The sequence below is a fragment of the Prinia subflava genome, chromosome 12, assembly GCF_021018805.1.
Source record: "Prinia subflava isolate CZ2003 ecotype Zambia chromosome 12, Cam_Psub_1.2, whole genome shotgun sequence".
In the NCBI taxonomy this organism is placed as follows: Eukaryota; Metazoa; Chordata; class Aves; order Passeriformes; family Cisticolidae; genus Prinia; species Prinia subflava.
The window spans coordinates 8,810,638-8,833,896 of NC_086258.1; the positions used below are offsets into that span (position 1 = coordinate 8,810,638).

General features: G+C 48.8%; 1 protein-coding gene across 11 annotated transcripts in view; it reads left to right on the top strand.

Moving 5' to 3' along the window:
- The first annotated feature begins 4,409 nt into the window (after positions 1 to 4,409).
- Positions 4,410 to 23,259, top strand: part of CCDC187 (coiled-coil domain containing 187) — a 32,697-nt gene continuing 13,847 nt past the window's right edge. For 3 of the 11 annotated variants that reach the window (XM_063410206.1, XM_063410211.1, XM_063410208.1), the window contains exons 1-13: positions 4,410 to 4,694; positions 5,638 to 5,710; positions 6,430 to 6,473; positions 7,213 to 7,306; positions 7,907 to 7,976; positions 8,409 to 9,007; positions 10,827 to 10,925; positions 13,713 to 13,838; positions 14,169 to 14,815; positions 15,167 to 15,258; positions 15,336 to 16,015; positions 16,445 to 16,544; positions 20,735 to 20,910. In XM_063410206.1, coding sequence (XP_063266276.1) covers positions 5,668 to 5,710; positions 6,430 to 6,473; positions 7,213 to 7,306; positions 7,907 to 7,976; positions 8,409 to 9,007; positions 10,827 to 10,925; positions 13,713 to 13,838; positions 14,169 to 14,815; positions 15,167 to 15,258; positions 15,336 to 16,015; positions 16,445 to 16,544; positions 20,735 to 20,910 — 2,770 coding nt within the window. In that variant the 5' untranslated portion in view covers positions 4,410 to 4,694; positions 5,638 to 5,667. Of the gene's footprint in view, positions 4,695 to 5,637; positions 5,719 to 6,429; positions 6,474 to 6,497; positions 7,307 to 7,890; positions 7,977 to 8,408; positions 9,008 to 10,826; positions 10,926 to 13,712; positions 13,839 to 14,168; positions 14,816 to 15,166; positions 15,259 to 15,335; positions 16,016 to 16,444; positions 16,545 to 20,734; positions 20,911 to 23,259 lie in introns of those variants that run through there. The other 8 variants (XM_063410212.1, XM_063410209.1, XM_063410207.1 and 5 more) reach the window with 8 other exon arrangements.

Consider the following 23,259-nt stretch of genomic DNA (forward strand, 5'->3'; position numbering starts at 1 on the left):
CTCATTTTTAGGTGTAGCAGGCTGGTTTGGGAGCTTTACCAGATGGACTCTTCTGGTAAAGTTCCAGGAGCATCCCTGAGCTGTGGGATCTCCAATCTGTGGGTTGTGGACTCTGCCTCGCGTCCCTCTGAGGGACACAGGTATTGTGCCTGCTGCTCTGGTTTGGGGCACAGGGAACACGGGGCTGCTCCTGCCCCCACCAAGATCCACAAGAATCTTTTTGCATCAGCTCCTGAGTGTTTTAGGTCAGGCTTTAAGGCACCTCATCACTCTGTACTGTAATTCTCACCACCCACGCACCCTTCCTTTCTCACTTGGCAGTGCAGGGTGACAAGGTGGAAGGAAATGTGTCGTTTTACCTGTAGATTGGTGATTTCAATTGCCAACTCCCGACCTGGCACTATAAATCCTCTCCTGCAGCTGGAGAGCCCCGTTTACTACAGCGGGTTTCCATGGCAATGCTGTGCTCTCTCACATTCCACTGCACCGTGCAGGCAGCACTCCCCTCTTTTCACTTCAGATTCCATTCACACAGTCTCCTATTGATAGGAAAAAAAAACCCCAAATGGGCCATGGATAGCTATTCCCTATCTTAACACGCTTTCCCCCAATAACTGGATGATGGATCTGTATTTTAGCACATCAAGAGAACACTTGCCCTTTGCCAGACACCACTTGGCAGGCAGCATAAAATCCAGATATTCCGAAGGTCTGCTTCTATCCTGACACACATTACTCCTGTTATTTTAGGACATCAGTAGGAAAATACGAGTTTGCTATTCCCTGGTGTTTCTGGCTGCCAGCCAAGCAAAGGCAGCGTGTCTCTGTTGCAGCAAATCCTTCCCTGAGCCTGGGCAGGCTCGTGGCAGCTCCCACCTGCATCCGAGCTGTTCTCAGCACTCAGAGCAACTCAGCCACCGTGGGGATGGCACAGCCCGTGGGGAAAGGATCTGCTGCCTCCCAGCAGTGTGGGAGGGAATTAGGAATTTCATCTGAAACAAAAAAAGAGGAAATGTTATCAGAGGTACCAGCAAAAATCAGACTCCTCCCGGTCTCTGGGTGTTTTACATGGACACTGATATCTCACAACGTTACCTGTGGAAAAAGAAATTTGTGTTTTATCTCAGGAGCTGTGATATGGCACCGTTAATGGGGCAGCCCATTTGTCTCAGTCTTATTATGCAGCTGATTTGAGAGATGATAAGTTCTGCTAAGAATGACTTCAAAGCAGAGTGGTCCCCTAAGCTCCTTGCGGGTTCCAATCAAATCCCAATTTATTAAGTGTCTTTATCTTTGTCCCTTTTAACTTCAGGGAGTGTTTTGTCACAGATTCCAGGGGGTGCAGGATTGGGGCCTCGGCTGTCGGATTTTAGAGCAGTGCACTTGGTTTTTAATCAGCTGCCTCTTCCCTCCCCATGCTCACTACAAAATTCATGTCACATCCAGCTGGCAAGCGAAGTCTAGATTTGGGCTTCGATTGTTTGCTAACTGAGAATTGCTGTGGAGATGGTTTACCAATGAAAATTGCTTAGTCAGGCACTGTAAAAAAATCAACAAAGAAATACCATTTTCTTTCCTTTTAGCTGGACGAGTTTCCCAGAAGTTGGGAACTCACAACACTCCCACAAAGCCAGGCACAGGGAGCAAACCAGCAAGGCAATAAAGGAGTGTGGCTGCCAGAGCTGTGGGCTGTTTGTAAGATTCTTGGAGCGTTTCTGGAGGGTGCAAAAATTTCAAAACACCGAGACTTAGGAGGAATTTCTAGTTTTGGTTCACATACATCTGCACTTCCTGAATTTTGCTAGACTTTGTGGGTTACTGGGTGAAGTATTTCCTAAACAGTGACAGTGCACAGCAGCAGAAGCTGAAGCCTCTGGGAGGTGAATCCATATCAAACAAACCTTCAGACTCCAAACAGCCTCGTGCAGGGTTGAGTAAACACCAAACTCACCTGATTTTGCCTTGCAAAAACACCAGAAATCCCCACTGGAGCTCTGAGTGCCACAGTGTGGCAGAGCTGGGCACTTCTTGCCCTGTTCTGCATCGTGTGAGCAAGGGGGAAGAGCTGGTTGGGAAAAAGAAGAGTCCAACCCAGACAGTGTGGGAAAACCCCGTGTGGGGGATCAGCTGCACCTCCTTTGGTTCTTAGATGAGAAACTCTGCAATATCCTTGCCAGAAAAAGCCTAAAATTCCTCTGTAAAAGCTGCTCTGAATAGGCCACAGCCTGTTGTCTGATTTGCTAAAATGAGTAGGTGGAAGTTGGAGTATCTCAGCCGGGGAAATTCAGTGTTTTGGGGGCTGGTGCCTCAAAAATGCCACAGGAGTGAAAACCCAGGGCCTCTTCCTGCCTTGGTTGCATGAGACAGGAGCTGTGGAGCCAGCAGGACTGAACTGTACATCACTGCCTCATTCTGCTCATCCAGATCTAAAATACAAATCCTGATGGTTTTGCTCCTCTTTGCCTCAGCTCACACTGGGCGCCCTGACTTGGGAGTTTTACACTCTGCAGAAGTGGGATTTGGCCCAGCGATAGGTTTCACTTCCATCTCTCAGCAGATTTGTGGTCTAACACTCCAAGATGTGCAGCATAACACAGTGGCAATCTGTCACTCTCCTGGCTCCTGTCAGCTCTGACAGCTTGCTGAGAAAATATGGAGCCAAAACAGGCGCCAGTCCGACCTGAGGGAGCGCAGAGGCGTCGCCTGCCGAGAGCTCTGCCTGTCACAGCACAGACACTCCTGCTCCACTTGGCTCTCCCATCATCCCAGCAGCATCCCTGGGACCAGCTCTGGGCTTTCCTGGTGGCTGTCACAGCGTCCCATCTTCCCAAACCTTCCCCAAGCGTGTCCCTCCCGCTGCTGAGGCTGCACATCGTGTTCTGTCCCCTCTTTGAGGTTCCACCCTGAGCCCCCAGACTGCAGTCAGGGCTCTTATCAGGGAATAGCTGTGGCTCCCCTCTTGGACAGGCTCTGCATTCCCAGCACTGAAACCTCTAATCAGGCCAGAACGTTGGCTTGGAACAGCTTGAAACGGGAATTTGCAGTCTGTCAGCCCAGGAATTCCTTCTTTGGTTAGGCTGGAAAAGCTGAAATCCTGGGGATATCTGAGTAGGGATATTTATTAGATCAGGCTGAGTTTGCTTCTTCAAGAGGAGTTCTTAGAGGCCACAGGGATCCCTGGGCATGGAGGGATGTGGTGCCAGTCTCACCCCACCCTCTGAGTGCTTTAATAACCAACACTCACAATCCCGGCATTGCTGCTAGAAGCAAATCTGTGGAGTTACAAAGAATGAACAGAGAAGTAAAACTATAAACCAGAAAAAGGAGTCAGATTCAATATGAACCAAAATGCTGACGGAACAGCACACAGCTGCCTCTGCCCTGCAGTGGGGTGGGAGAAGAGAATACAGAGCATTTTCTTGGGGTGCTCACTGAAATTCAACCCCCAGCAGCAGTAAGTGGGGTAAGCAGAAATGTGTTTGATGGCTTTGCAGAGGTAATTTTGAGGGGTTGTAAGAAATGCAGGGTCAAGCTTCAGTCCAGGACATCACAGCCGTGTGAAGTCCATCAGATGCTCCATAAAAAGAGTGAAAACGAAAAGGAAAGTGAATTGTTGCTGTTGCGAGAGTTTTGCTGATGCTTCCCGGTCCAGGCTTTGTCCAAGGCGGCACCTGCCCCTCCCCTGGGCTGTCCCGGCTCCAAACACTCCAGCAGCTCCGCTGTGCAGGCTGCGTTTGCCCTCTGCTGTTGGTTTATCACACTGTTCCCTCCGGATAACCCAAAACCTCGAGAACCTGAATAGTTACAGCCCGGATTTCAAATGCTTACACTTAAAAAATCGCGGCGCTTAAAATACGTGAGATATATACCTGAGACTTTAGTATACATTTCTTTTGTATTATCAAATTTTTGTTTATAATCATAAAGACCAGAAACTATTTTTTAAAATTGTCTCCTAAATAGAACCCAAAAATTAGGCTTCCTGCTTTCTTGAAAGTAGGAATTCAGGTGTGACTGAGAGCAGGATGGGTGAGCCCACAGGGGAAGGTGTGAGGAGAGATGCCCTGGGATGGGAAGAGCTGCTCTGCAGTGAGGAAAGACGCCCTGGGATGAGGATCCAGGGGGATCTGGTCTCTCTGCCTGCTCTGGCATCCCAGAAGTGCCGAGCTGCTCCCTGGTCACCCTGCCCTGTCCTCTGGTCACCGCCAGGATGCCAAACGCCCTGGAAAGGACACAAGGGCTGGTCTGGAAATCTGCTGGCACCTCGCCACGTGTTTGCAAGCTGAGATCAGCGCTCAGGCTCCTCTTGTTGCTGTTTGTTTTCTCCTCTGCTCCCAACAGCCCCTCCCTGTGCTGTGGCCGCTGTCGCCCCGCACGGAGGGGCACAAACAAAGGTGTGGAGTGGCTGAGCCCTGGAGGGCTTGGTGGGAGGGCTTGGTGGGACTCCTCCACTCCTCCCGGGACTCCCGGGCAGGGCAGGGACTGATCTGGGACGTGTCTCTCCTGCTGGTGGCAGGAGCTGGAGCCTGAGGATGGCTCATCTTGGGAAGTTCAGCTCTTGGATCACTCTCACACCTCTCTTTGGAAGTGCCCTTGGGATCAGCCACTCTTGAAAGGCTGCAGATCTTCTCCAAAGGGCTTTTGACAGCTCCTAAGAGGGGATTTTGTTCCGTGCATGGCTGAGGCTTCAAAAGGTACAGGTTGAACTGGCAGGAACAGGGGGATGGATGGATGGATGGAGGGATGGATGGATGGATGGATGGATGGATGGATGGGGGGATGGAGGGATGGATGGATGGATGGATGGATGGATGGATGGATGGATGGATGGATGGATGGATGGATGGATGGATGGATGGATGGATGGATGGATGGATGCATGGATGGAGGGATGGATGGATGGATGGAGGGATGGATGGATGGATGGACGGAGGGATGAGGGAGGGATGGATGGATGGAGGGATGGATGGATGGATGGATGGATGGATGGATGGATGGAGGGATGGATGAATGGATGATGGATGGATGATGGATGGATGGATGGATGGATGGATGGATGGATGGATGGATGGACGGAGGGATGAGGGAGGGATGGATGGATGGAGGGATGGATGGATGGAGGGATGGAGGGATGGAGGGATGGATGAATGGATGATGGATGGATGATGGATGGATGGATGGATGGATGGATGGATGGATGGATGAATGGATGATGCATGGATGGATGCATGGATGGATGGATGGATGGATGAATGGATGGATGAATGGATGATGCATGGATGGATGCATGGATGGATGGATGGATGGATGATGGGTGATGGATGGATGGAGCTGCTTTTCCCAACTCTCTGGCCATTCCTGAGCTCCCAGGCAGCTCTGCAAAGTGCACTGACCCACAGCAGGACATTTACCAGCTCTGTCATGTCCCTGTCTCTCCTAAGACCCCTTCACAAGGCTGAGAAAATTAATAATAGCAGAGAACATTTGCAAACTCCATAAAAATGTAAATGCTGAGACTCTTTATGGGCAGTCAGCAATAAGAGATAAGATATAAATTTATATTTATATCAGCATATAAACGCCCTGGGCTGTTCTCAGAGGGCAGCAGTGACCTGTCCTTTTGCACGGTTGTTTCAGACATGGAGACCAAGTAAGCAGAGCTGAAAGATGGAGAACAGCTTTGCCTCTGGAGACCTGGCTCCTCTGACTGGTGTGTGGGTAATGAGCTTCTCCTTTCCTCTGCACACTCGTGGCAGAGGCTTGGGTAACTTTATTTTAAACCCGGGATTTATCGCTTGTGGAAAGACTTCAGTGCTTAGTTTAATCTGGATCCTGTCACTTCAGGCACAATGGAGCAAATATTTTGAAGTTTGGGAGCACTGGGCAGTTTTGTAACTGTTCACAGCCCTCAGAGCAACACCAAGCCCCCATTTCATGCTGCTTTCTAAAGAAACCTGCTCTGTGAACCTGCTCAGCCTGACAGCATCACAGCTCAGTTTCTGTCGAGTGTATTCAATGAGTTCACAGCAGGAGCTTCTCTCTATCTGATGTGTCACGTATTTTTTTTCCATAAAAAGACATGAGCCATTCTTTCATGATTAGTCCTGTGTGGTTTTGGTGGTGTTTTGTTGGTTTGGTTTTCTTTTTTTAAGCAGTTACTACAAATAGGACAGAATTGGGAAATTCAGCTCAGTCTTTTCTAAATGTGTGCTAATATCAGCAAAGATTTTGCTGAATAAGCACCAACACAGCCCAGAGAGCTGATGGAACTGGGCACACACTGAGATACAAAAGCAGCCCAGACTCATTTTTTCAGGAGCAGTTCTGTGCTTCAGCCACCAGCTCAGTGACCTATTCTGGCTTGGGCATGAGGGGAAATTGTCAATAATGAAGAGACGCTAAAATATCTTTCATTTCTTTATTCCACAGCTGTGGCCTTGGCTTGGCAGAGTCTGCAGGAAGCCAAAGCAGTGGTATGTGCAGTTCAGGGAGCACTTGTCACGCACCTTTATCTCTTTCTGTCAGCTGCCTTTATCACCTCCAGGGCTGAATTCCATGGAAAAATTGTAACTGAAAGCAATGTAAACCTTCCACTTGTTTGTTTTTTTTTCCAGTGAACACATCCCCTCTTTGTTTGCTAAACAACAAAGAGAGGATAAGGGGAAAAGTGAGGAGCTTTACCCAATTTCACAGCACTCACAAAGTTCATGACAAAAACAGACAAAGCTTTGCCTTGCTCATGTTTGAAGCCCTGAGCAGAACAACAGCTGGGACATCCTCTGGATTCTCCCTGCCGTGGTAGGGAACACGATGGAGTTGTGAGCACAGCAGCTGCCATCATAACTGACATTCCTTGGATAAATGCAGAATATTATCCAAATCCACGGGGTGTTGCTTGCACACAGCAGCATCCCACTGCTCAAGTTGCTCTTGGCTGGGGTCACCTCCAGCTTAAGCTGTTTTTAAAAACATCAATAAAAATTGTACATAAAGGAGAGTGGTGATTTCACCTCTCATCTTCCCAGTCAATTGCATTCTTTCCAACTGTAGGAAATACCACATGGAACATGCTCAGACAAGCCAGTGTTTACACAGTCACTAGGAGCTGCAAAATTAATCAGAGAAGCAGTGGATGCCAGCAAAAAGCCACTCCAGAAAAAAAAACCCCAAAACATATGTCTCCTTTCAAAAGAAAAATCTGCTTTTTCACAGCTACAAAGGATTGAAAACAAATTTGATCATCAAACGTGGAGCTGTGCCAAATCACAGGCAGCCAGAAAAAAGCTTTGGCACGGAAAGAGCTTTGGTGAGTCCTGGAAAACCGCTGAGATGGGGCTGGAGGGAAGGGAAGGTGACAGGAGATAGTGAAAAACCCTCTTTGCTGAGGCAAGTCTGTATTTTAATCAGCTTTTTGTGGTGTTCCCAGCAAAATCTAACAATGCACAGGAAGTCACACCTTGCTGGGGAGAGCTCAAGCAAAAGCTGCAGCATCAACACCCACCAAAAGCTCCCTGTGCTTCTCCTCTGGGGGTTCCTTCCCTGGAGATCCACGGGAGTGATGTAAATGCAGCATTTTGTTTGCTAACTTTGGCAGGAAATGCATAATGTGTTCAAAATCGTTTCTAAAAGATGAAGTGGGAGAAGAAAAAAAGCAGGAAATTTAACCCAAATCCAGAATGATCTTAAAAACTAATGACAAAAGCAGACTTGTTATTTTTACATCTGTTAAATATTTGTTTCTGAGGTGGTTTATTGGCTGGGAACAGTTTTGGTTGCCAGCCTTTAATATTTATTTAATATTTATGGGCCAGATTTTTTGAGGGGTAGTCCCCAGTCAAAGTTGCTCTTTGAATTTAATGGTTCAGGAATATTTTTGACATTTTGACATAGTTCTGATGTGCTATAGATGGCAAGAGGAACAAAGATGAAACAGCTCTGAGTGAGAAAAAGAGCAACAAGATTGCTCCAGCCCACAGGTAAATAATATAATAAATAATCTCAGCAGGGTGGGATGAACAGCTGGTGAAGACACACGTAAAGAGATTTAAAATTCTGGGATGCAGGACTTCAGGCAAAGTTTAGCACCTTATTATTTATTAGGGGAAAAAAGGAACAAAAGAGTCACCAAACAATTTCTCCCTCAGCTGTGACCAACAAGGCACCGGAGGAAGGAAGTGCCTGACATCAGTTCTCTGCCCATGCCCATAATTTCTCATATCAGGTCACGATTTGCCCTGTACTTCCCCAATATTATCTTTATTTGCCAGGCTGCTGGCGAGTGGCAAAATGCTGATTCTGTGCAGATGCTGAGGGCACACGTACAAACTCAGCAGTCACTCGTGTCAGTGTTTGACCAAGTGAATAATTTCCAATCCCACATACTGACCCTTGTTTCTCTTTTTCTGAAGGGAGAGAAGCTCTGCTGTTCTCCCCCCTGCTCACTCACAGCCCTGTTTGCCTGAGGGCCCTGCTGTGATCTCTGGCCCGTCCAGAATGTCCCCTCTGTCCCCCAGGGCAGCCTGGGGACGCTGCAGCCCTGCCAGGATCCAGGCTGTGCATGGAAAAGGCTCAGCTGCGACATGGGCACCCTCAAAGAGCCCAAGAAGGGACAATTTCAGGGAGCTGGGAGATTCCAGAAGATTCCCAGCACAGAAGGAAAAATTTCCCTGCTCCCTGCATCACCCACCTCGCTCCCCTGAAGGGAGCAGCTCCTTCCCTGTCCCATGTGGCAGCAACACCCCCGTGCCCACGGCTCTCCTGCTCCCCACATCCCACCTCTGGACAGCCAGCAGGGCCAGAGAACACAAACTGGAGGAGCTGTGGAGAAAATCGCCCCAAAATAAATTAGAGCAACTCAAGAAGAGGATCCAGGAGCAGAAGAGAAGGCAGCAAGCAGCAGCCCGGGAGCAGGAGCGCCTGGTTTTTGCTAAAGAGCCCCTGCCAAAGAGAGCCCTGAAAAGAAAGGTTTGCAGGGTGTCCTCTGCTCCTCCTGCTGCAGCTCACACAGGTCAGTGGTGGTCTGGGATCTCTGGAGAAAGGCTGGAACTGGGTATTCCCAAGTTAAAATTTCACCCCTCCCTGTGGCACCTGGAGGGATCACCCATGTCCTTGTGCTAAATCCATTTATTTCTGCAGGTCCAAACCTCCCTGTGCTAAATCCATTTATTTCTGCAGGTCCAAACCTCCCTGTGCTAAATCCATTTATTTCTGCAGGTCCAAACCTCCCTGTACTGTACATCCCGCCCTGCTCACTGAGTTCACTTCCTCACCGGATTTGCTCCCCAGCACACACAAATTCACAAATTTCCTCAAAATAGTAAAGAATTTGCTGCCAATCTATTTTTATTTCTCCGCTTTCCTCCCACATCCTTCCTTCTGCCACATATAAAACATGGACTAGGAGCCAGCAGTACAGTAGTGAGGAAAGGCACCGCAGGTACTTAAAGCAGGAATTGTGTAGTTCAGAGACCTTACAGGGGATTTAACAGCCCATTCAGTGGATCTGAAAGCAAATATTATTAGACCTTCTTATCCTGCTTTGCTGCTAAGTTTGGGGCTGCAGAACCATCCTTGGACAGCTGTCACTTTAGTTTAGTGTGGTTCCAGATCTGGGATTGCTGGGAGCAGGGCTTGGAGTCAGGAGCAGCCCTGCAGCCTCAGCCAGGGGGGATTACTGAGGAAATACGAGACTGGAGGAGCTGAAAAGCTGCACGTAAGAAATCTCATTGCTTTTTAATGTAATAGCATTAGTGTTAATTCACCGGCATCCCTGGCACTGCTCCCAGGGGCGTTTCCCTTGGTTTGCTCCCTGGCCCCTCTTGCAGGGATGTTGTGGTGCTGCCCTCGGGTCTGTGGCAGTCACGGGTCCCTTTCCAGCTGCATCAGGCAGAATTTTCTGTCCCAGTGCCTGATGTTACCCCTCCTAAAGCCAGAGCCACAATCCAGGCTGAGCCTCCTTGGGACATTCCCAAGGGAAGTCTTGTTCTGTTTGTTTTTAACCCAGACCATTTTACATGAGTGAGTGAGAGAACTGCCAGACAAACTGTTCCACTTGTGGGACAGACACAGACTCTGAGGCTGGGGATTAACAGCTCCAGACACTCACTTCAGCTGCATCTTGTTCACTTTGCCTGTGTTTGCTGCTGAAAGAAGCGTGTCACATCTGCTTTGCCGAATATTCCCAGTGTCAGACACCTGCAGCCCAGCCCTGGCAGCCCAGTGCTGCTTTCCACACGTGCAGGAGCTCAGCTGTTGCACACCAGCATCTGCACAGGTCCTGGCAGCTCAAATGGCTCTCAAACATTTGAATTTCTGGGTTTTAGTGCTCTGACCCCAGCTCTTTTCTCTCCTTGCCTGATGAAGAGTGCAGAATACCAGGCAGAGAAGGATTTACTGTCCCTGGCTGAGGAAGGGATTATAAAAAAGCCCCAAAGATCTCAGGTTAGCAATGATGTGTCACAATTGGGAAATTCCCCAAGTATTCAGTGTTTGCTGTGCATGGAAAGGTTGGCCTGGATCTGCAGGGACACCAAGGGGAAGGTGTCCCACTGCACCCAGGGGATGCAGCACTTTGGGCAGGGCTGTTTTTGTGTTTTATGGATAGACAGAGTCATGGATGGAGCCTCAGGGATGGATACAGGCCAGTGCTTCCTTTGCTGGGACACCTACACAACAAAAATAAAATAAAGAAAGAGTCCTGCATGTTTGGTGACCAGTTTCAATAAAAAGACTCCTGGTTTTGTATTCCAAAATGGGGCTGGGATTGGATTGTTGGGTTCAGCTACACTAATTCTTCTCTGTGTTTTATTTTCACCTCCTGATTAAAGACCGAAGAGAGAGAAGCTCAGCATGGAGAATTCAAACAGAACACCAGAGGCAGCTTTCATCTAAGTCTTGTGTTCTGGAGAGAGCAGTGGCAGGGAAAGGTAAGGCTGAAAACCATGAGAAATTACAAGGACTGATGGACAGAACTCCCTGCAGCAGGTGAATTCCAGACCTGCCAGGATTAAAAACCATCAGAAATTAAAAATAAGTTGTACATCCTCAGTGGGAAGAGCTGTCACCTGTGCAGTTCTGTTCCCTAATGAATTAAGGGAAATTATCCCCCACCAAAGGCAGGGATTTCCTGTCCTACTGAGCAGGAGCAAAATCCAGGCAGTGAAAAGTCAGATGAATTATCCAAGTCTCAACTGCTGGTTCTCAGTTTTATTTGACAGGTATTTCTAAGGGCAGGTTTGAATTCCTGGTGTCAGTTTACCCATTTAATGCTGTAGCTTTGCATAGAAATGGTTGCATTCAAATGTTGTGGGGAAGAAGTGGAAGTGCTGTGGGTTGTACTTTACACCACCCAAGTTCCCCAATAACTTCTGTGAAACAGAAATAAAAAAATCCCAGCTCTCTAATCCAGATAGAATTCCCAGAATAACGTGCTGTAGTCCCTAAGTATGATTTAAAATGCATGAAATATGTAATAATTTCCTTCTCCCTCCTTTTTTTTTTTGTTTTAATGGATGGTTTGAAAAATGGCTTGCTCTTCCTCTGAGAGTGGGTCATAATAAGACCATGCCACGTGAAGCATTCATCATTGTAACTGCCAGTGTCATGGTGTCTTTATTGGCTATTAGTTTCTGTCACTGAAAGAGCCAAGGCAGGGCTACAAAGAGATGAATGAGGGGCAGGGGTCAGAGCCAGAGTACTCAGGAAATTTGATGAATTATAAATTTGCTGTAGTTAACAAAAAATTAAGTCACCACAGCTATAAAATATTAATCTGTTCGTAGGTAGGGGAAAAAACCCAGGAGAATATTTAAATCAAAAGAGTTTCTTCTATCAACTGTTCTCATCAGGAATGCAGGCTGCTCTTGAACTTTAGAATTGTAGTTGCTGTAGTTAATGAACAGGATGCAGATAAAAAGAAGATTTAATTGAAATAAACAACATGGTGAGGCAAAGATTGTTAGATCCACATATTCATTTGTGCAGTGCATTCGCAGGAGCTAGGACAGGGTACAAAATAAATGCATTTTTAGTACTGCTAAACACAAAACAAAGTGACACAGTGAGGTGTTTCCTTAAAGACATGGATGGATCCCAGCCCCCCTGAGCCCAGCAGATTCTGGCAGTTCCCTCTGTGAACACCATGCACAGATCTGGTGATAATTCCTTCCAAGGAACTCCATGGGATTGCAGGAGGTGACTCCAGCCCCACAGGGACTGCAGCTCTTCCCTGTCTGAACAGCCTCATCTCCCCTGTGACACGACCCACACGAGCCTGCAGAGCACCTCAGAGGCTGCTGCAAACGAGGAAATAAAACCTGCTGGCTGTGACTCCTTCAGTGGCCGTGGCACAGAGGAGATGTTGCCTTACCCTGCTCCCAAAGCACAGGGGATGAACCTCAGGGCAGAACCAGGGAGGCTTTGGGCAGTCCCAGGGAATTTTTGGGCAGTCCCAGGGAATTTCTGGGCAGTCCCAGGGAGTATTTGGGCAGTCCCAGGGAGTCTTTGGGCAGTCCTAGGGAGCCTTTGGGCAGTCCCAGGGAATTTTTGGGCAGTCCCAGGGAATTTTTGGGCAGTCCCAGGGAGTCTTTGGGCAGTCCCAGGGAATTTTTGGGCAGTCCCAGGGAGTCTTTGGGCAGTCCCAGGGAATTTTTGGGCAGTCCCAGGGAGTCTTTGGGCAGTCCCAGGGAGTCTTTGGGCAGTCCCAGGGAATTTTTGGGCAGTCCCAGGGAGTCTTTGGTCATTCCTGTGTGTCCAGCAGCTCCCCTGGCTCCGAGGTGCTGCCCACACTCAGCACACACAAGTTATGAGCAGCAGCAGGGAAAGCCTGACTCAGTCCATTGAGTGAGCCTTGATGAGCTGAGGCTGATTTCTGAGTAAAATCTTTCCTATTAAAAAAAAAAACCTTGAGGATTTTAATTGGGGGAGATTCTGGGGTTTGGAATTTCCATGCAAAACCCACCAAGTACCTGTTCAGCCACCTTGTGCTGGAGAAGTGTTTGCAATAAATACATAATTGTGCAAGTACTGGCATGCTGTGAATGCAATCTGAAATTATGAAGTAAAACAGTGATAAATGTTGTCTATTATGTGACACCACCTATTAAGCAGGAATAATTTGTTTGTGCTGCATTCTGCACAGTTTATTTCTGCATTAGACACTGTCCCTTGTCCTGTATCTTCCATTGATTCTGCCACACCACATCCTGCTGATTCTCAGTTTAAAAATGAATTCGTTCCCTCTGGTGAGTTTGAAGTAATCACAAGGAAAAGAATAATTTTATCCCCTTTCCTTCTGTTCTCAAATGTGCTGGCACTGAGGAAGTCCTGACCTTTTCTCAGAGTTCTTGAGGCCTCTGGGAGTCACTGGTTTCTGAGTAAAACCTGTAAGAGCTGTGTGAACACACTACAAATGTTAAATTATATAATTGCTGATGGTAAAGCCTTAGGAAAGCACTGAACCTTCACATTTTACACTCATGAACTCATGTGATTCATGACCCTGGCAGCCTCCACAGTCTGAGGGCTTTAAAAACTTTTTGTTACCAAAGTAGCACCAACTTTTTTTTCATTTTAAACCTGCTCTGACTGAACTTTTTAGACCTTCCCACACCCTGAGTGTGATTCCTGGAAATCACCATTAAATAGACTTGAATAGGAGAGTGACAATAGCCTTTGTGGGGCTTTAATAATTAAACACAAACTCTTTGTTTCAGGTGTGAATCTGCCTGGTGTTTTTGCGTGGAGAGAAGGTCAGAAGTTGGCTAGAAGGCTGCTGGATCCCCCTCCACTTCCACTTTTGAGGAGCAGAACTGGAGAGCAGAGCACAGCAAAGGCCCCTGGTACGGCTGTCCCTCTACAGCACTGGTTGTTTTGGCACATCCTCCCCCAAAAAAGAGTTTATTAAACCTAATTGAAACAAAAACCTTCCAGGCCCTTCTGAGCACCTTTTTTTAATGGCTCTTACAATAACAATTGGCTGCTGCAGCTTCAAATTTCACCTTTACAGATTGATCTTCCCCCTTGAATATCACAGATTTCACAACAGACACATGCAAATAATCCTCAGAGCTGCCGTAGGAAGCAGGTTGGGAGATGCACGCTGTAGATACAGGAATTGTTTTACTCTCTTTAATAATTACACCCCTGTTGTTCCCAAATCTTTCCCACAGAACCTTTGGAAGGAGGTCCAGGACTTGGGGCAATGCCACTGAAGGAAAACAGCTCCAGAGTGAAGGGAAATGAATTTGTGGGGAAGAGTCCTGGAGCTCAGAGTGCTGAAAGGGGCAGCAGGGCACCCACAGAAGATACAAACCAAGCACTCAGGAACCTTCCCTTGCAAAGCCAGTCCTGTGAGGAGCACAGACATTTCAGGCTCCCCAGAGATGCTGTGAAACACCAACCCCAAGGGATCCATTCTCCTCCTCCTGGACTTTCACTAAGGAAATTTGGAGCCAAGCCCAGCACCTCGGGAAGCTGCAGCAGAGGGAAAAGTGCCTCTCCTCAGAGACAGAAAGGGTCTGAGAAAGAAAACCTGAAGCAACCTTCAAAGAGGAGGGTAAACCTTAAAAAACCTCACCCCTACAGCCCTGAAAGTGTTCGGGAATTTATGTATCAAAAAAAGGCAGAAAGAAAGAAAAAACTCCTTGAAGAGAAAAAGTCCTTGGCACAGGCTGCAGAAATGAGGGAAAAGAGGTTGCAAGAAGTGTACAGGAAACAAAAAGAAGCTGTTGGGAAGAAATCGTGTCCTGATGAGATGCACAAACCCATTTGGAACACGGGTTTTGCCAAAGGAAATCCTCAGTGTGACTTTGAGCAAGTAAGTCCTAAGACTGAAACCCCTCCTTGATCAGTGCAGCACTGTGTAGGATATGAAACACTTCATACAAATGCTTTGGAGTGCCAGGGAGGAAAGGTTTTATCTAGAAAAACAGAGCAATTAGCTTATAATTATGACATAAACTGCTGGGCTCATGAGTAGGGTTGGAACCCTCGACTTCAGGCCAAAAACCTGGAAATCTCCACTGCCTGAGCTGAAAGAACAGGTTTGCTGTGTGGTGTGAGCAGTTTTCCAGTGACATGAGCCAATTATTAGGTGGAATAAAAGCCAAACATTCCTCTTCTGTTGCCAGGTGTTGAGTGCTTACACTGCTGGGCTCTTCTCTTTCAGGAGAAAACCAGTGGGGGAGTACTGGAAAGGAGTTTCACTGCCTGGGTGGATGAAACATCCTCTCCTCTGGCACCTGAAGATCACAGAGGCAGGTACTCAGACATAAAAGGCATCCTACAAAGCCTCTTTCTCAGTTCACACTGCAGACATCTCTCTTTTTTTTAAACAGGAATCAACTCCTAGAAACGGCTCAATCACCTAAAAAAGGAGAGGCATCAGGTCCTGCAGCACCACTGGAACCCGAATGCTGGATTCTCAGTCCTCTGAAATGTGAAGACTTGAGGGACTGCTCCCCCCCAGCTCTGCATTCACCTCCTCTGAGCTTTTCTGTTCCTCTGAAAGATGCAAAACCTTCCTCCAAGGACTCATCTTTTGGACTTTCTCCACACAGAAGCAAAGAGGATCGAGTGGGGGCTGTTCACAGCCTGTGCAGGGAACTTGCAGAGAAGATTGACGTGGTGAGGAAAAGGCTGAGAGCAGCGAGCTGGGTTAAATCCTCTGCTGACAAACAATCACCAGAGACAACTCTGCACCTTTACAGTGATCCTCCCTCTGTCCCAGAACCTGAGACTTCCAGGGATGGGCAAGAGAGGACAAGGACTGCACAAACGCTCCTGGACACCACAGATCCCAATGTGCTGCATGTGACATCCACCAGGGAATGTCACAGACTGGGCAGGACTGGCCTGGTGGGCAGCACTGAGGGACCAACAGCCCTGGACAGACAGAAGGAAATGCCAATTCCTCTGCCTGGTGGGAATGCTGAGAGGGGAGAACTGCCCTGGATCACTCCTAGTGCAGGAGAACATCCCCTCAATCCTGCAGGAGACCTGAGCAATGCATTGCAAGGTAAATCCTTTTGAACTGACACAACAGGGGTGCTCAGGTGCCTCTGCCCAGGTTTTTCATAACTACAGGCAGGGTTAAGCTTCATCTCCCCTCAGCTATTTATTGGAAATGTTATGCCTAGGAAAATCCCAGAGCAGTGGCTCTTCTAGGTTTTACTTTTCTCCCCTCTCCTTGTTCATGTGAAACCACATCTCATAATTTTATCTGTGACTTTCCACCAATTTTGGATATGTCACCTTCTGGTGCCTAGGCCTTCCCTGAAGTAAAAGAATTATAAACTTAAGCCCGTGTAGTTTAAAACCTGTGGATAAGAAGAGCTATACTGAAGTGCTCACACATAAGTAGGCAGTGAATAGATGCCAAAGCTTGGGCCATTTCATTTCTACGAAGAGCATATTTATTAAATGTCTTCATTTGTCTTTTTAAAAGGTTTCCCTGTGAATGAGGGCTCCAGGGTGGACATAAGTCTATGGCATGAAAAGCCGACAAGCAGCCCAGCCTGTCCAGCTCACAGATTCCTCACTAGCAGGTAAACAAAGCTGGATATTTTATTCTCTGCTAAATGGGCCACACTGCCTTAAAATAAATAGCGGGGATGGTGAGTTCCCCAGGGCTGGTGGGTTCCTGGGAGCAGCAGATCCCCGTGAGCAGCTGGTGGATCCAGGGTTTGGTGGGTTCCCAGAAGAGGTGGATCCCTGGGCTTGCTGGATCTCCTGGCAGCAGTGGATCCCCGGGTCCAGTCAGTGGATCCTGGGTCTGGTGGCTTCCCAGGAGCAGTGGTTTCCCTGGGAGCAGGGGATCCCAGTATCAATGGATCCCCAGGTCCAGTTGGTGGATCCCAGCACCTGTCAGTGGATCCTGGATTCAGTCGTGGATCCCAGGTCTGGTCAGTGGATCCTGTCCCCAGTAGGAAGATCCTGGCTCCGGTGGATCCCAGATCCAGTTGGTGGATCCCAGCTCTGTTTGTTGGATCCCAGGTCCGGTGGATCCTGAGTCCAGGTGGTGGATCCCAGGTGGATCCCAGGTAGATCCCAGCTCCGGTCGATTCCGGCTCTGGTTGGTTAATCCCAGTTCCAGTGGGTGGATCCCAGCTCTGGTCAGTGGATCACAGCTCCAGCTGGTGGATCCTGGCTCTGCTCGGTGGATCCTCGCTGCGCTCGGTGGAGCCCGGCTCCGTTCAGTGGATCACAGCTCTGCTCAGTGGATCCCGGCTCTGCTTGGTGAATTCTGGCCCCGCTGGATCCCGGCCCTGCTGGATCCCGGCTCCGCTGGATCCCGGCCCCGCTGGATCCCGGCCCCGCTGGATCCCTGCCCCAGAGGATCACGGCTCCACTGGATCCCGGCCCCGCTAGATCCCGGGCCCGCTGGATCCCGGCTCTGCTGGATCCCGGCCCCGCTGGATCCCGGCCCCGCTAGATCCCGGCCCCGCTGGATCCCGGCCCCGCTGGATCCCGGCCCCGCTGGATCCCGGCTCCGCTGGATCCCGGCCCCGCTGGATCCCGGCTCCGCTGGATCCCGGCCCCGCTGGATCCCGGCCCCGCTGCCGTGATGCTCTTTGGCCACCGGAGGGCGCCGCCCGAGCGGGACGGAGCGCGCCCCGTGCCCGGTGTTCCTTCCAAGGAGATTTTGAACAGCTCAGTGCGGGAGGAAAATGAAAATTGGAGAGATAAGTCCAGAAAGATGAGCTTACCAAAGTTATTAGGAGTAATTACTGGAATTACCAAGAGTTAAACCCCTGCTCTTTGTGCACAACCACCACGCTCACAAAGGTTGGGCTGATTTTGGGAGATCTGTTGCAAGGATTATGGAGCTGTTCTGTCACAGGAGATGGCAAATGTATAAAACATGAGCAGGGGGGAACTCAGAGTGTGCAGTGCAGAGTCAGAGCTGAGTCTGCGCTGCTCCTTGGGGAGCACAGCCCGGCTGCCCTGGCCTCCATCACTCTTGTCCTGACACCACCCAAATTCACCACCAAATGCACCAAAAAAAGGTGCAGGAAACCCCAACGGGAACAGCCCCCAGCTGTAAGGGACAAGCATCAAACCGAGGAGAAATAAGACAGATTGCACCGATCTGCTGAACAGTGCAATTACTGAGAAAGCAAAGCAGCCAGAGTCAAAAAGTCCTCAGAGCATCACCGAGAAAAACACCAATAAAACCTCTCAAACAATAAATCACAACCCTCTTGCAAGTGCTGCTTCAGAAGATGAGGAGAGCTACTTGCTGATAAAATATCGCTGTATTTAGAGATTAGAAGTGGAAAGTGTGGCTGTATTGTGACTCCAGGCTCATTTCCTGGTGGGCTGAGGCCTCCCTGTGTGCAGCAGCAGTGACAGTGAGGAGACAATATAAAGGACAGACCACCCCATGCCTAAACATTCCTTAGCTACTGGTAAAGTACATAATTAATACAAAGGCTCAGAGTAAAAGCCCATCTTTTGTCCTCAGCTTTTATTTGAATATAATCTAGAGTCTGATTTTGCACCTCTCCTGAAGTCTGCACACTCACAGGAAACAAAAGTGGATGAGTCCTGTGGCACACAGTGAGGCTCCCCTGATCAAATTATTCCTGAAGTTGTGGTATCAACTGTGTCACTACAGATAAATCAGACAGAAAACCACCACAAAAAGGAGCATCAGTGTGCTCTAAGGAGGTGACTGAGGAACTTTGCAGGGCCAAAACTTCCCCTGCTCCAGGAACATTTTCACTTTGAGTGCCTGAACTCTCTGTGGGGAATGCCAGCAGGCGGTGAAGGGAGCCTGTCTGTTGTTAACTTGCACACAAAACTTCACAGGCTGTGCTAACAGGAGGGGTCAGTGCTGTGTTCTCGGTCTTGTAAACCTGTTTCTACAGAGCTCTCATTGATGTAGCTAGAGCTGGGTTAGAAAATGTGACGGTAAAAGCAGCTGAGTTGGGTCTGTGCTCTGACTTCCACTGCTAAGGAGTTAGGAGTCCACATTTGGCTACAACAGACCGAGTTCTCTCTCTCCAATAGCTCATCTGAACAAAGCCCCCTGTTAAAACTGACTGTGTGCCGGCCTCATTCCCAAATACAAAACATCCAGCGCTCCAAACCCAGCGCTCTTGGGCACGACCTTCTCCACAGCCAGTTTCAACAGCACATTTTGCTGTTTACATGTTTAATTACGGCTCTGAAAACAGCAGCTCATGTTCATGCCCAAAATCCTGCAGGTGCCTGTTTCCATAAGAAATGTTCCCATTTCATGCCCGGCTGCTCCCCCGTCCGCAGGGGCTGGCGGAGATTTGTTGCTGATGCAAATGACTCACTGATGGGAATTCTCCAAACCGCCAGCAAATGTGGGGGCAATTCCATCTTATTTTGTTTTGGTTGCCTCTGTAAGTGGCTACATTCTCGAGAGTCAAAAAAATCATCCTGTTTTTGCTGTAAGTTCAGATTTGGAAGTGCTCTGGGTTGGGACAGAGGGTGGTGGCTGGACAGTCACCTGTTGGATGACAGCTCTGCCTCCTCCTGTGCACTCAGCAATGCTTTTTATTTAGTGCACACCCAGAGAGCTTCAGCTGGGAGTTGTGGTGGCTGATGTAGAGCTGGCTGTGTGTGGAGGGCAGGTGTTGCTGTGGAAATCCAGTGTTTTCTGTAGAATCTGCATTGATTTCCACTGATGCCCTTCCCAGGACACAAACCTTGGCATCAGTCTCCCCAAACAGAGTAGGCATTTCCCAAGAGCCTAAGAAAACATTGCCTAAAAAACCATCACAACACAATTGCAGAGACAAAACTCAGCGCATTTAACCAGTTAATATTAGAATAGCTTTGTAAGAACTCCCTGTTTCCTCTGTTCTTTCTCTCTCATCCACCTTTGCTCCCACTTTCTGAAGACTACATCCAAGACGCGTTAGTGGAAGCTGTACTAATCGTTTTAGCAGTTTCTGGGTCATGAAAAACAAAGAAAAGCTTATTAGCGTGAAAAATGAAATAAGATTTTCCTAAGCTGATTGCTGATGAAAAAAAAAAATTTCCACATTCATTTTTCTGTATAAAAAAGAAAACATCTGTCACCATTTCAGTGTCTCAGTGTCCCTGCGTGTGGTTCAGCTGAGGTTTGATCAATAAATGCCCATTTTCACACCTTCTTTCTTAATCTTTTTAGTTAAGCTCAGATAGTTACAGACCAAAACAAAGTAATATCAGTTAGCTGAGGGCTTTGTCTGTGGGACTTGGTGCTGACATTGTTTTGAAATATTAAAGTTTATGCATCACTCCCAGATCTTAGTTGGGTCAGAGATGTGCTCAGCACAAGTCCCAGAAACACTGGAACAGAGTTCAGGACTTGGTGTTTCTAAACAGATTTTTTTTTGCCAAGGCTCAGAGCTGGATTGTGCAACCAAGTCCCAACAATGGCACGGATTGTACAATGCAGCCCTCATAAATGAAGCTTCCACACTGCAAGGTTGTTGTTTGTATTTGCCACCAGAAAATACCCAGCTCTTTCAGGGCAGTAATTAGAGTAGGTAAAAATGAGCGTTGTTAGCTTTCCTGACAACACCAAGGTACAAGACAGGAGATTTTGTTCGTTGCCAGGTATGACTTCTCAAGGAGCCTTTTGTTTCCATTTGACAAAATGTAATAGTTCTGTTTAGCTGAAATAACCCTTTTTTTTTTCTTTTTTTTTTAAGTTCAAAAGATTGCTTTATACACATCTCAAAAACTTACTAATTGTTGTTGTTCCTTGACACAGCCTGCAGGGAAAACTCACATCACAGAGGGATAAATGTGGATTTGAGACTATTTTGAAAGTTCAGAACCAAGAGGAAATGGCCAACCCATCTCGTGGAGAGAGCCTGAGGATCTGGGACAGCCTGAGCTTCCAGCCCTCTGCCCCTCTGAGCACCAACAGCTTTGAGCAGGACTTGGGTAAGGTGGCATCTTCCAGAGCGTCACTCGGTGCCCTCCCAAAGTATTTCTTGTGCTGTGGCAGTAAATGAACACTCCCTCATTGCAACAGAATTCTTGCTGATGGTTCTGGCTAGGGCTGGAAAATCCTCTGGGGTGAGGGGGAATTTCAAATATCTGGTTCTCTTCCAGATTTTGAAGGTGAAAAAGGATTGCATGAAAAAATTGTCCTCTCAGCATCCATGCACAATTTAAGAGATCATATGGCATTATTATTAAAATTGCATAAAATGCAACAGAAACTCTTTGCCTTCTCCACACTGTGCTGTCACAGGTGTGAATTCAGCTCACAGCGACAGCTACAGGTGGAACAAACCTCATTTAGCTCAGAGACATTTCCAGCACCTCTGCAGCTTCATCTGGAGGTCTCTTTTATTAACTTTTCATAATTACCCCATCGAAGCAGTGAGGGATATTGGACAGCAAGAGGCATGGGACACGGGCAGGGTGCAGGGGGGATGGAGGGATGGAGGGATGGAAGGATGGAGGGAGGGAGGGAGGGATGGAGGGAGGGATGGAGGGATGGAAGGATGGAGGGATGGAGGGAGGGATGGAGGGAGGGATGGAGGGATGGAGGGATGGAGGGATGGAGGGATGGAGAGAGGGAGGGAGGGAGGGAGGGAGGGATGGATGCAGGGATGGAGGGATGCAGGGATGGAGGGAGGGAGGGAGGGAGGGATGCAGGGATGGAGGGATGCAGGGATGGAGGGATGGAGGGATGGAGGGATGGAAGGATGGAGGGATGGAGGGATGGAGGGAGGGATGGAGGGATGGAGGGATGGAGGGATGGAGGGATGGAGGGATGGAGGGAGGGAGGGAGGGAGGGAGGGAGGGAGGGAGGGAGGGAGGGAGGGAGGGAGGGAGGGAGGGAGGGATGGAGGGAGGGAGGGATGGAGGGATGCAGGGATGGAGGGATGGAGGGATGGAGGGAGGGATGGAGGGAGGGAGGGAGGGAGGGATGGAGGGATGGAGGGATGGAGGGATGGAGGGATGGAGGGATGGAGGGATGCAGGGATGGAGGGATGCAGGGATGCAGGGATGCAGGGATGCAGGGATGCAGGGATGGAGGGATGGAGGGATGGAGGGATGCAGGGATGCAGGGATGGAGGGATGGAGGGATGGAGGGATGGAGGGAGGGAGGGAGGGAGGGAGGGATGGAGGGATGGAGGGATGGAGGGATGGAGGGATGGAGGGATGGAGGGATGCAGGGATGGAGGGATGCAGGGATGCAGGGATGCAGGGATGCAGGGATGCAGGGATGGAGGGATGGAGGGATGGAGGGATGCAGGGATGCAGGGATGGAGGGATGGAGGGATGGAGGGATGGAGGGATGCAGGGATGGAGGGATGGAGGGATGTGCTGCAGGGTGCTCAGGGCTGGCCAGGGATGGAGGGCATGGCCACTCCTGCCCGGAGCAAAGGTTTACACAGAACCGAGGGAAAGTTTGTGGCCGAAAGGGTTAAAAGCCGACCAGTAGCGTGCAGACCGCTCTGTCTGGAGAGATCCCTGCCTGCTCCCACCAAACAGGAGCAGATGGTGCATTGTTTTAAGGGCTTTTCCGAGACAAAAGAACAAGATCAGATAACCTTTCCTCAAAGAGGGGACTTACAAAAAGCCTTTGCTCTTATTAAGGATTCCTCATTGTTTTCCTCACAACATTTTATACATCATATTGGATTTTGGGGTGGTGGAGAAGCCAGCATTGTTTACTGTGCCTCTCCCTCCCCCTCAGGGACCAGAAGGGCATCTCAGACGAGTGGGCAGCAAGGCCATTGTCTGAGGTGTTTAACCCAGCGAAACACAATCTATTTATTTACTATTAATAACCGAGGGCCCCAATTCTACAAGGCCCAACCATCCACAATTCACCACAGCAACAACAGGAGCTGCTGCCTCGTGTCCCTGCCGGGAGAAACCTTTCCCTTCCCTGAGAATTTGCCAGCCCAAGGCTGCATGGGGAGCATCACTCCCAGCACAGGAGGCACCGAACTGCTCAACACAATGTGGGGCTGAAATATGGGTCACAAGTGGCTCTGTCCCCACCCCAGCAGGGACATTCAGCCTCGAGGCTGCATTGTCTGCTCCAGGCAGTGCCCAGCAGTTGGCTCTGTCCTTTCAGGGGACACAGAAGTCACCGTGCACACGCAACACAATGAGGTGTGATCCCACACAATGCACATATTCCCCTTTCAGAGGGACACACGTCACCTGGCCACCCACTGCTGTGCCAAAAAGAGATTTTCTGTAGTGAACACACTTTAACAAATTAACAAATTTCAATTCAAGCATCTTAAAGCAGAGAGAAGATAT